Below are 14092 nucleotides of genomic sequence, written 5' to 3'. Positions count from 1 at the left end.
AAAGCAACTTACGATTATAGGATGATGAATGGATATTTATTAATCTAGGAGATTTAGGACATTGTCATAATTAAATTAAGACCTAATCTATGAATTTAATCTTCTCAAGGTTACAAATTGGCTGATTGTTCTTGCACTCCCATGATTTCATCTTACAGCTCTATGGAGCGCAGGTTGAGATGTACAGGAAAAAGCTGCCTTACAAATTTGGGAATTGCTTTCTGCACTCTCTCATTTTTCTTCCTGCACCTCATTATTAATGTTGAATTTCAATTATATCCTTGGTAAGTATTTCATTTAACCCTAATTTTCCCCACCGTTGGTGGGGTGGCTTGAAGGTTGAAGCAAGTCTTTGGGTCGTCATTGAAGTCAAGTGCGCGCTGGTGTGGGACTTCCACGGGACTCCCTTAAGCACCCATTTTGAGGTAAGTTGAAGAGACGGTGTGTTGGGGTTTACGAAATTCGAAATCCAGAGGGAGAGGTGCATGAAAACGAATATGGGAAAGAAAATCCGGACATGTTCTTTCCTGAAACTACCAAAATCATTTTTCCGGTACATGTTTTCGGATAATCGTTTCCCAAAACAATATTTCAGAACACAAGAAATGGAAAAATAAAATTCGTAAGCAGAAGTATGTATTCCGGAAAGACACTTCCGGAATATGCAGTTTCATTCTCCACTTTTTATTCAGAATTGCAAAGGTTCATCACTGTGGAATTGATTTCACGGAGTGCAGGTTTTGACCACTGGAAATTCTTTTCCGTTACATTAAGAACCATTTCGGAATAAGTTTTCTAAAACCGTAAATTAAATTCCGAAAATACTGTATACGCCATCATTGTTGGGATCATGTTTTTTTACGAGTATTTATCGGAAAAATAATGAAACTTTAATTTACTGTTTTTTATCTGTTCTTAACTCATCACTTCAATACTGTTAAATAATCACATCATATGATTATAAAAAATCAAAATAAATGATAATTAAAATACGAGTTAAAAATTAATAAAAAAATAAGTTAAAACATCATTGAAAAACCGATTTCGGGTAATTTTAAACAAAAAAATGTGCACGCCCAAAGAAAATATATATACTTACATCCCAAGGCGCACTTCACTTCTGCAAATGCCCACCATCTCCACATCACCACCGCTGCGACAGCTCTTCATCGAAGACCTAATCATCACGATAGTCAGTCTTGGACAAAAATTTCAAAGAACAAATTGTAATTTTGATATATAAATTATTAATTAAAAAAATAAAGTTTTTATTTTTTCTATTATTTTCTTTATTAAAAAGATATCATGGCAAATAATATGTGATTTCTTTATAAGTAATATTCTAATTAAGAAGGAAATAAGTTAAATCTTCTTAGACGAAGATCTTTACCTATAATAGATGATATTTTAGATGTATTTGATATGCATTCATTTTAGATAAGCTCTTTCTACCTCAAATTAAATCTAAAAATCAATGCTTAATATCTTAAAAAAAATTAAGATCAATTAGCTTTCTTTATCTTATTTGATTGACTCTCTCTTTACATCGCTTCAAAGCCTAAAATACTTTATCTATACAAAGAAGAGTTCAATCCAACAATTAGATTATGATTTCATGATCTCTATAAGATATAGATATAGATATAACTTACAAAAAGTCACATACAAGAAGAAAACATATTATTTAAAAAGATGTAGAAAATCAACTTACCCAAAAGAAAAGATTGTACGGTTCCCAAAAGGAAAGATGGTTGAGTTCAAAATGTTTCTTAACTCCTCAACCTCGCCTTTGTGATTTGATTTTGAAAATAACAAGAGATTGGATGCAGAAATTGAAATAAACAAATGTGAGAAAGAGACTAAAGTTTGGAAAGATAAACCAAATAAAAGAACAAAAAATAACAGATGAGAAAAAAAAACTGATTTTCAAATTTGAAAAAGATTTTTTGAATTAAGTTAATATAAATAATAAAATAATATATAAATTTATTTTTAATATATATATATATATATATAGATATATAAAATAAATATAAAAACAAAAAACTGTTGAGAGTTTTGACTCCCCTCCGTAGTTTAAAGAAAGGTTTAAAAAGTCCTGACCGCAACAACACTTCACCACCACTAGTGAAAAAAACAAATGCTACGTTTCTAATTTAAACAAATGCTACGTATCTAATTTTTTTGTCATGACTAAAAATAAATAAATTAATAAAAATTTCTTTTATCATAATTATAAAACTTAATATAAATAATTTTTATAATTTAATTAGAAAATAAATTGTTTATTTTGAAGATGATTTTTTAATTAAAAAATTGTTAAGTTTAAAAAGAATGGTCAAAGTGAAAAAATCTTTAAATTTAAAAGGAAAACGGTTATTTGAAGGATAAAATTATTTTTAAAATATTTTTCAAAAAAATATATATAAAGATAAAAAAATATATTTTATATATAATTATAGATAAAACAAATTATATGGTACAAGAAGAAAATGATCGGGTGCAAAAGGTAACAGTGTCCAAATTTTAGGATAATTTCCGGAGTTGAGAGGACTATTTAGGGCACTTTGTTCTTATACTTCCATAATTTCTTTATATATATATATATATATATATATATATATGACACTTTCTTTTGTATTTTCTTTTATTATTTTAGTTTTGATTTCTGTAATATAATATTTATTAAATTTTTTAAAATTAATCGTCACTTTTATATTTTTTATTCCTTAATATTTATCTTTCTTTTTCTCAAATTTATTTTATTTTGTTTTTAAAAAAATATAAATTTATTTTATATATTAACTTAATAACATTATAATATTATTATTTATTAATATAACATTATATATATGTAACGTCCCATTTAATTTATAAACGCAATTAAAGGAAACGCCACACATAAGATAGTATAACAACGCAGTCCTGGGGTTCTCAACATCACCCCTACAACACTAGGCACACCACGATGCCAACAAAAGCAGAATAACTGTTTAACTAAAAGTTTACAATCTAATAACCACGAATACAGGGGCCATAGCCCTAAAGAAAGCATGACGGAAAGAAGTATAAGATCCATCCCAGATGGCTAGGCAGCGGAATCACCATTCCCTTGTTGACCACGAGAACCTCGCCCATCTGCTCCCATCAATCAAATTGATGATCATCGCAAGGAAGAACAACCACATACAACACAACCATGCAACGAAACGGGTAAGCTAGAGCCAACAACATATTTATCATACAGTCAAATATATTTTCATCATCTCATATCCATATAACAACCAAGCATGTTATGACTCTTCATTCAATACACTACGACTCGACTCGACTCATCCGGATACGTATAACTTGGTCGGATCCAGCGGATGCTTGCACTTGTGGTGGATACCTCTGCTCGACCCTGAGTTGCTCGATCCTGAGCTATGTGTTACAAGTGTTACGATGAATCAAATTTCCCTCACCACAAGGTTAGCCCTTACTAGGTTTCAGGCCTCCTGCTACTCTCACCACAGGAGTCAGTCCGCTCTAGGTGAGACTAACTGGCTCCTCAGAGTGTCAGGATGCAACCTTACCTTGAATCCTTACCTAGTTATACAGATGGGGCACCACCATGGGCACCCACTAACAGGGGCCATGGGATTACGTCCCGACCACTGAAGTGTAGCCCCGGAGGTCTCACCTAGAGACCCCCAAGGAATTACACGCTGACACGGGCAAACACATTCATAAGACAACAGTAGGAGAACATCAAAGTCATGTTTACAATTCCATACCCATCCATGAGGTCTATTCCTCGTACGCATCACCTTTTGAATCCATACATCTGATCATCGCCACCCCATGAGTCTAGGGTCTCCTCTCATGTTAATACCATGTTCCTTTAATTTCAAACCACACATTCATTTCACATGCTAAGTCCCCACCACACTCATCATTCATCATTTATGAATCATGTCACGCATATATAGCAACCCATTAGGCATATATTCATACATCAGTACATGCATCTTATCATAGCAGTCTTACCCAAACAATTCCAAGCATAAGAGAGCAAATACGCGACCAAACACCACACTGTCTCACCCAGTCCCTCGCTCAGGCTGATGGGTCTCGCTCAGGCGAGACGTTCTCGCTCAGGCGGAACCCCTTCGCCTAGGCGAGGGCTCGAAGGAGGAACCAGGAGCCACCACGGGATCTCGCTTAGGCGAGTCCCTTCTCGTCTGGGCGAGATGCTCGCTCGCTCAAAAACGAGGAGCGGGTCGCCTGGGCGACCACTCGCATAACTGATCTAGGCGAGCCCCTAATTGTCTCGCCTGAGCGAGACCAACAGGTCTCGCCACTGCTTCACCTGCAGCAGCCATTATTTCCGGCCAAAAACACCCATACAAGCTACTCTCACGCATCAAAACGAAGGATCAAATCGTACAACCAATAATAAACTCATGCACAGATCAAAGGATGACTCGAAACTTGAAACTCTAACTTCCCGTACCTGGGAGATGCGAGCTAGAGCTTCCGATACTCGAGCGACGAAGGACAGTAGCCCAAGGAACTAGGGATGGCAACGGGGCGGGGCGGGGACGGGTTTCTCTATCCCATACCCATCCCCGCATAAAAAATTCATCCCCATCCCCATACCCAAACCCAACGGGTATCAAACTTTTTTCCCATCTCCATCCCCACCGGGTAACGGATATAATCTCGTACCCATACCCGTACCCGTGTTCTAACTACTTCAATATTAATTTTTATAAAAAAAAAAATTATGGTAAAGAAAACATAATATTATAAAATATACAATATTAGGAGGATTTTCTTCGATGCCAAATACCTTAAAATAAATTATAATTGTTTACATTTTATATTAGAATACCAAATAAAATTTCATGTGAACCAAAACATTTATTAAATTTGCAAACTACAACATTGATGAACTTAGTTGATAAAATTAAAAAATATTTCAAAAAAATATAAAAGGAAAACAAATATTCAAATTAAAATATATTTTAAATGTTTGTTTACTTCAATTTTTTAAATTCTAATGAATCTCTTTTTTATACACTAATAAAAGTTATAATATATCACTTGATCAAAATGACACAAAGAACAAATAATAAACATAATAATAAAAGGAAAACAAATATTCAAATTAAAATATATTTTAAATGTTTGTTTACTTCAATTTTTTAAATTATAATAAATCTCTTTTTTATACACTAATAAAAGTTATAATACATCACTTGATCAAAATGACACAAAGAACAAATAATAAACATAATAATAAAATTTTGACATAGATTTTGTATCTTTTGAACTTCAATATATGTTGGATAGTGACAACAAAATATTCATAGCAATTACATTAAATTTTTATATTGTAGTAAATAAAAGTTATTTGTACAATTAAAGTGAAAAAAATTACAATATGATTAATAGTGAGTTATAAAATAACAAATAATTAGATAGAATATATCGAAATATTATTCTACATGATGAAAATAAACAATAAATAAAAATATTAAAAAACTAACAAATGTGTGTTTTAGAAATAATTTGAGAGACTATCGAAAGAAATCGCACAAAGGAAATCAAATGTATAATTAAGGTATGATAAAATGAAAAATACCTTAGAGAACTAATTATTAAATTACGTTTGAAGTGGTTAAAATTAAATAGAAATATCATTAGTGACCAAAAAATTTGTCATTAAATTACAAATAAATTAGTAATTAAATTGGTCATTAAATCAAGTATCGATTCGATCATTGAATTAGTCACTAATTTAGTCATTGATTCAGACAATAAATCAACTACTACCACCAATGACAGAAAATAGTGACTGATATGGGTTACTGACTAAATCAGTCACCATTTCATGTTTTTCTTGTAGTGAATTATCATATATTATTCCTAAATATCATTATATATATATATATATATATATATATATATATATATATATAATTTTAACCACTTCAAACAGAATTTAAAGTGAAAAAATTACATTATGATTAATAATGAGTTATAAAATAAATATTATTCTACATGATAAAAATAAAAATAATAAATAAAAATATTAAAAAACTAACAAATGTGTGTTTTAGAAATAATTTGAGAGACCATCGAAAAAAATCACACAAAGGAAATCAAATGTATAACTAAGGTATGATAAGACGAAAAATATCTTAGAGAACTAAGAAAAATTTTCAAATATCAACATATATACTTAATGGTTGAAAAATAACGAAAATTATTTTAATGAAACAAAAGAGTTCTTCAAATTAAACAAAAATTAATAATAATAATAATAATAATAATAAGTAAAGAATTTTTTTTTTTATATTACCTTAAATTGAGAGTATAAACATTCTCATGTGAAAGGAAAATTTATAATAAATAAAAATATTAAAAATAATATAAATATTCAAATGTGAGGCATAATATTTTTTTTTATTAACATACATCATTTTAACATAATTACATAAAGGTTATGATAAGATAAAAAATATATTGGAGATGAGAATGAGTTTCATGACAAATGAAATAATTAAAAGAAAAAAAAAAAAAAATATATATATATATATATATATATATATATATATATATATATATATATATATATATATGAGTTACTTGATTAATTGTGAATATTTTAATAATTTAAACAAGAATGGAGATATGGCGGGGACGAGTATTATGGCGGGTATATGTACATCCCCATACCCATCCCCATACCCAACTGAAAAAGTCGGGGATTCCCCATACCCATACCCATACCCATACCCAGTCAATGCGGGGATTCCCCGTCAAAACGGGGACGGGTTCGGGCAATACCCACGGGGACGGGTTTATTTGCCATCTCTACAAGGAACGGCTTCGCGAAGCGGAACGGAAGAATGCGGCTGAGCTTGCTAGACTGCGACTTCTCCCAACCCTAGCAGAGGTAAAGGCGGTTGTGGCTCAAGGCAATGACAAAGCTTTTCTGAAAATGGTAAGGAACTTTAGGTTTAGAGCAGACCTAAGAACTTATATGTTGGGCCGGCCTTAGGCCCATTTACAAGGACAACCCACTAACTTTAGGGTAGAAAATATTGGGTCTTACAATATATATTTAAAAATCATATTTTATGCTAATATTCTATAAAATAAGATATTTTGTCCTAAATAAATAGCTAAATTGATACAAGTGTTTCACTTTCTAATTAAAATATTCAAAATTTTCAAACAAATGGGTAATTGAAAGATTCATCATCTTACATTTAAGTGTTGAAGGCAAGTATTTTTTATGTTTTATATTTCAAAAGACAAAAATAAAGTAATATATTTTTGAATTTATATATATATATATATATATATATATATATATTTGACATTGATAAAAAAATTCTAAATGTCGTAATGGAAACATATATCGTGTTGGTAAAAAAATGATTGAAAAATAAATCTGGAAAATAACCACAATCGATTTTTAACATGAGAGAAATATCATTATCTATAACAATATATAAAGGGGATTCTCCTTTTTGTGTCCACATTTCAAAATACCAAGTTTACCCTTTAAATATAATAATTTATTAAATTTTTTAAAATTGACCATTACTTTTACAAGTTTTTTATAAAATCGGCTATCTATGCTTCTTTTCTTCTTCTTTATTTATCAATGGTTATTTTTTCATCTGTTCTGATATACTTCACTTTATTTTTAATAAATATAATTTTAGTTTATATATTAACTTAATAACATTACAATATTATCATCTACTAATATTATAATTTTAGCTTATATATTAACTTAATAACATTTAAGTTTAAAAGATGCATATACACAGGCGCGATAGCGCCTGTGTTTACACTAGTTATTAGTAAAATAAATGTGTTACGGTACCTGTATCTCAAATTGAAAACGAAAACGGAATAAAAAAAATATGAAAAATATATATATGAATTAATAAAAAAATCAAAATTTTGAAAATTTTTACATTTAAATATAATTTAAAGTTTCCTATAATTAAATTATCAAATTAAGGTATGTGTCTATGATTTTTAAAAATACATTATATTATATTAAAAGATATATTATTGTAATGTTATTAAGTTAATATACAAAATAAAATTATATTTATTAAAAATAAAATATTTTGAACGGAAAAAAAAAGATTAAAAATAATAATTGATGAATAAAAAAAGAAGATAAACAATTTTATAAAAAGTATTTTGAATATTATTAAGTTAATATATAAAATAAAATAATATTTTAAAAGCAAAATGTTTTGAACAAGAAAAGATGAAAAAAATAATTGTTGATAAATTAAAAAAGAAAAAACAGAAAATAGACAATTTTATAAAAATATATTTTTAATTTTTAAAAATTTAACAAATAATTATGATCGTATAAAAAAAGATGATCTTTTCTATATATATTTATAAATTTTAATATTTTTTATTTTTTATTTAATAATATATTATATTATTGATAATAATATTTAATTCATTTTTTAAATTTACTTTTAATTTATTATTTCGATCAATATTAGATCATGAGACTACATCGTTAAAATGTTTAAAATAAATTATTAAAAAACGAAGTGGTAAGTTAAAAATAAATAAAAAAATATTAAAATATCATTATAAAATTAACTATCCTCCGCAGATTTTTTTCTTTTCTTTTTACACACTGCACATATTTTTATGTGAAATTGCTTATCTCTTGCTACTTTGGTCTGGGTAAAACAATTACAAAGTTGAAAAGATATAAGAAAAATGGAAAGAAACATAAAAAACAGACAGAGACAGAAGAAAATTAAACATAGAAACATGGGTCCACCATTAAAATGGTTGTGTTGTTTGGGTGATGAGATCGAAGAGAGAAAGAAACAGCATAACTGTCAATAACAGATGCTTGTTGGTTAAGCATAAACCAGACCATCCCTTTCTTTCACTTCATCTTCCACCTTTCATCTTTATCTTCATCTTCACCACACCACACCACACCACACACCCTTTAACCTCCATTTCCATCGCATCACATGATCCAAACCTCCATTTTCTCACACCCGGAGCTTCTTCCAGTTCCGGGCATCCCTTCCTGAAGCCATGCCTTATTCTTCACCCAAATCCTTCTACCCTCGCAGAACCACCTTCCTCATCCTCGCATGCCTCTTCCTCTCTCTCTCCGTTTTCTTCTTCGCTTTCCTCGGACCCCTTCGGGACCCTCCCTGCTCCAATCGCACCCCCACATCGGTTCGAGTCCTCTGGGACCACCGCCCCATCGTCCACCACGACCCTCCGCCGCTTCATCACAGACACAAAGTTATGGCCTTTGTGGGCATTCAAACCGGGTTCGGATCCGTGGGCAGGCGCCAATCTCTCAGGAACACTTGGTTTCCTTCCGATCCACATGCACTTCATGGGTACAGCCTTTCTTTCTTTATTTATTTCATCGTCTTTGCAATGTTTGTTTTTCGACAAAACTTCAGTATAGATTCACTTCGCTAATCTGGGTAATAAAGAATCTCACTCGCAGAAGTGAATCTTCTATTGTCATTCGAGAATACCACTTATGATCCTGCATTTAAGTTAACGACAATAAAGACTTGACCTTTTTACCTTATGCGTCTGTCCCAACTCCACCACTAGGATGAGTGTTGTGGTTTTTGGTATCTATTTATAGATGACGAGGAATGGGAACGATTTAAGTAATCTTATTGCATAACTGTTGTTACTGATCTGCTTAATTTTGGAAAATGAGACAGCTTGGATGTTCTGATAAATACTCCATTTTGAAGTTTATATAAGTGGAGGATAGAATGAGGTAGAAAGAAGAAATAGGATGTAGATGAAATACGGTAGAAATGAGATTAGGGAGAAAGTGAGTGATTTGCATAGTCTTGTAGGAAACTGTTATCACTGATCTGCATTAGGAACAGGAGTTGCTTGGGATTTCTGATAAACGTGCTTACACTCTACTTTGAGGTGTACAAGGTGGAGAAAAAATGGAAAGAACGAATGAAAATGAAGAGAAAGAGAGTGGAAAGTGTGATAATTGATGTCAGGAGAAATGAAAAGAGAGATAAAGAAGAAATTTGGTTGAAATGAGCTGGAAGAGGAGATGAATATATGTTTCTAACTATTTGATTGCTTGGAGTTTTGTCATTGCCATGTCTTCATAAGTGGTGAGTTACAGTTTTAGCCATGGAAGATACTAGGTTCTTATCTGTATTTGTGTGGCCTAGTTAAAATTTATCTACTATATCAAAATTTGTGGACAGATTCGGCTGAAGGTGAAACTAATCTACTATTACAGAAATGATTTTAATTTTATAGCAATCAATTCTGTTTACATTATATTAATAGAAGTTCTGCAATTGTCATTGAAATTGACCAATGGTTAATACTAATCTGGTATATTTTCTATGGTCAGATGGGTGAGTTTATGTTTCTGCTTTATGAATATGATACTCTTTGGGCATCTGTAGTATTGTCAATTTTTATTTCTGTTTTGGAAATTCTAATTTCTAGAATTTTTAGCTGTATGCATGAAATGAACCTCTCAAACTGTTTTGTTGTGTATTTTGAAGGAGTTTGTGTCTGAGAATGATGTGATCTAATGGAATTAACTTTACTCATTATGACATGCCAGATTTGTTTTGTTTCTTGCAGCTTGGAAGAAGCCACTGGCTTGGCTTTTAGGTTTGTGATTGGTAGAACGAGTGATAGATCAAAGATGTCTGCACTTCAGAAGGAAGTGACACAATATGATGATTTCATTTTGCTGGATATAGAAGAGGAGTATAGTAAGCTCCCATACAAAACGTGTGTTCTGAGGGTTAGTAAACTGCTAAATTTTATGTCTGTAGTTTGTTGCTGAGCTGAATTTGGCCATTTATACAACAGGTTAGCTTTCTTCAAAGCTGCTTATGCACTTTTTGAGGCAGACTTTTATGTCAAAGCTGATGATGACATATACTTAAGGCCAGGTGCCATATCTTTCAGTGCCTAACTTTGTTAAATATGGTGATGACTACTTTTGTTTGAGATTAATGATTATTCTATAATTAAGATTTATGTAATCATTTTTTTTTTGTCAGACCGTCTTTCATTGCTGCTGGCAAAAGAGCGATCTCACCCTCAGACTTACATAGGATGCATGAAAAAAGGCCCTGTGTTCACTGATCCCAAACTAAAATGGTTAGTTCTATTTAGATTAACTATATTTTGTCTCCACTTTTTAAGTTTACCACTTTATCATGTCTTGGTTTAAGAGTGTTAGGCTCAAGAGTTTCGACACTTAAACAAAATCTAACTTCTACTAATTATGCCAGAGTAGTCCAGATTACAGTTCTGAACAGTTGGAAATCCAAATATAAGACTAAGTCTCACATTAATTAAAAGTGAGAAAGTTGAGCACCATATAATGATAAAGATCCATAAACTCATTACCTTAAAATTTTAGATTGAAGATGGTATCATTTTCTTAGGTAGTTAGATTCAAGTCTCAATAGTGTTGTATCTTTCCAAACCTCCTCTCTCGATAATTCATCATGCACTTCTGCATATAATGATTACATTACATCCACTCACCGGGTTTCCTCCTAACAAGGATTTTTCCTTCCTCAAACACTGGAGAAACAATCCACTACCTCATAATGAGCATATTTACTCACCACAAGTAGATAACTGGGTTACAAACAACGGAGACCACTCAAATAATTGTCACGCCAAATAGTGTACTTTCCTGTAACAGCAAAAGCTAATTAGACATCACAAGACTCCATTGTCCTTTTATTCCTTAGGACCCATTTTGTGAACAGGATAAAATATGATAACTATTCTATCATATTGTAATATGATGTTTGTTGCGTCAACCTGATATGACAGTAATGTTTTATCACTTATCCTATCATGTCAGTGTAGTGTATTTTTTATCTCAAGGAAGAGTTGTATTTGGTTTAACAAATAGGATAAACTCTATCTGCCTCTCTCTCTATATGAAATATTCACTCATAAATTTAAATTATGATGTAATTAAAATATAAAAAATAATCTCTTACTATTCAAATATATTTTAAAGAAAAATACTTCCATCATAATACTAATTTTACAAAACTTATACAATTTATTTATAATTTTAAGAAAAAGTATATAACTAAACAAAATTTTGTATAATTTTTTACTATTGATTTATATGATAATATATATCATATATTTTTTATTTAACAACATTTATAGTTATGGTGATACATAAGTTCAAAGTATATTATTTATTAGAATACTAAATTAAGTACCAATTGTTTAAATATTTGTTAAGATATTATTTATTTATAGTTTTGAAATCTTGTTTACTTTTTCATAATATAAAAAATAGTTATATATAATTTTTTATAATTTGGTTAATTTTTTTAATAATTTTCATAATTTATAAAAAAATAAATTAAAAGTAATGTTTTTTAAATTGCATGTAATTTTAGTAAAAATTGTCATTTAAACATAATTTATGTTAAATAACATTATTTAGTTTGTTATGTCGTATGCACCAAACATTAAATGTGATTATACATTATCATGTTATTATACTTTTATCTTATTTTGTTTTATCTTATTGTATTCTGTTATATCATGTTAATCTAACTAGCCCTTAATTTAAGAACAAATAATATTTTTACTATCATCCAATTATTTACAAACACAATAATTTTTACTCATAATGATTTTGTGTAAAAAATTTTGGACTCACAATGCATGCTACTAACTGAGATCCACCTTTAATGGCTAACTGTCATACTAGAGTGAGTGAGCGCAGATGTGTGTACATCAGTATATTAACTTTTAAGGCTCTGTTATAAACAAGCTTCCCATGTGTTGATGAATGAATTCGAGAAAATAAATTATTATCCTGCCAGATTCTCTGTTATTTATTTCTATAAATATTTTAAATACTCTCTTGTTTATGGAATTTAAATTCTCTGCTGATATTTTTTTACTGTTCCTCTGTCGTACCTTTAAAATATATTGATGGCCTTGAAGTTTTAAAATATATTAAAAAGGTTTTAAAATATTAATATAATGTATTTTTAATGTTTAGTAAAAGACAGACAGTACCAAAAAACTCAGTAATGAATCTGAACTCTTTTCTTTTGGCCTCTTCAACTCTACCAACCATGCAAATGTAACCTTGAGGATTAAATTGAGAATGTTTGAACTGAATTGTTTTTCACCTTCATTTTGCCTCATCGTCAGTTCTTTGATAAATGTTGCAGGTATGAGCCACTATCTAATTTGCTTGGAAAGGAATATTTTCTTCATGCTTATGGTCCTATATATGCTCTTTCTGCGGATGTTGTATCAAGCTTGGTAGCGCTTAAGAATAACAGGCATGTTCCATTTCTCCATTATCTTGTGATAATTGTCTCTTATTAATTAGGATTAGTTTTCATATTTTCAATGATCTGGTTTTGTAATGAACATAATGTCTGTACCTTATCACAGTTTCCGGATGTTCAGCAATGAGGATGTTACAATTGGAGCTTGGATGCTTGCAATGAATGTGAACCATGAGAATAGTCGTGAACTTTGCGCTCCAGAGTGTACCTCCACATCAATTGCTGTGTGGGATATTCCCAAGTGTTCAGGTTCCTATTTCACCATTTTTTTCACAAGCTTTTGATTCTATCATCACATTCCCTTAAAAAGCTTTTTACTCTGATAGATCCAAAAAATTGACCATCTGAGATTGTTGTACAGGTCTCTGCAATCCAGAAAAGAGAATGTTGGAACTCCATCAGCTGGAAAGTTGTGCCAAGACTCCAACTTTGGACTCTGATGAATAGTTTTTGTGGGAAAGATTAATGTTTTACTGCTGCTAATGCGATCACTTTCTTTCTATTCATTCATCTTTCTCTTTCTGATTCATATTTCTTCATTCAGACTTTCATGTATCTTATTTTTTCACTCAAATTTCTCTTATATTTTCTTCCCTTTTTCTTCCTACCTTCTTTAGGGAAGTAGGATTTGTAGTTATTATATACCACACAAAGCTAGATACACTTTACAGATGCTGATACCATTAACTTCACTAATTTCACAATTTCAA

General features: G+C 30.4%; 1 protein-coding gene across 1 annotated transcript; it reads left to right on the top strand.

Annotated features, from left to right (window-relative positions):
• Window positions 1-8851: 8851 nt before the first annotated feature.
• Window positions 8852-14092, top strand: LOC114183946 (probable beta-1,3-galactosyltransferase 13). Its single transcript, XM_028071149.1, has 7 exons — window positions 8852-9413; window positions 10663-10815; window positions 10897-10979; window positions 11091-11190; window positions 13260-13373; window positions 13489-13631; window positions 13744-14092. Exons 1-7 carry the CDS (start codon window positions 9097-9099, stop codon window positions 13827-13829), a joined length of 996 nt encoding a protein of 331 aa, XP_027926950.1. The 5' UTR covers window positions 8852-9096; the 3' UTR covers window positions 13830-14092.

Source organism: Vigna unguiculata, chromosome 5, assembly GCF_004118075.2.
Source record: "Vigna unguiculata cultivar IT97K-499-35 chromosome 5, ASM411807v1, whole genome shotgun sequence".
Lineage (NCBI taxonomy): Eukaryota > Viridiplantae > Streptophyta > Magnoliopsida > Fabales > Fabaceae > Vigna > Vigna unguiculata.
Note: the sequence above shows the minus strand (reverse complement) of the source record. Positions and strands in the feature narration are given on the sequence as shown.

Coding starts and splice junctions, on each gene's coding strand:
- LOC114183946 (XM_028071149.1), top strand. CDS start 9,097: ATGCCTTATTCTTCACCCAAATCCTTCTACCCTCGCAGAACCACCTTC. Junction 10,980..11,090: donor TGACATATACTTAAGGCCAG/GTGCCATATCTT, acceptor TTTTTTTGTCAG/ACCGTCTTTCATTGCTGCTG. Junction 11,191..13,259: donor ACTGATCCCAAACTAAAATG/GTTAGTTCTATT, acceptor TAAATGTTGCAG/GTATGAGCCACTATCTAATT.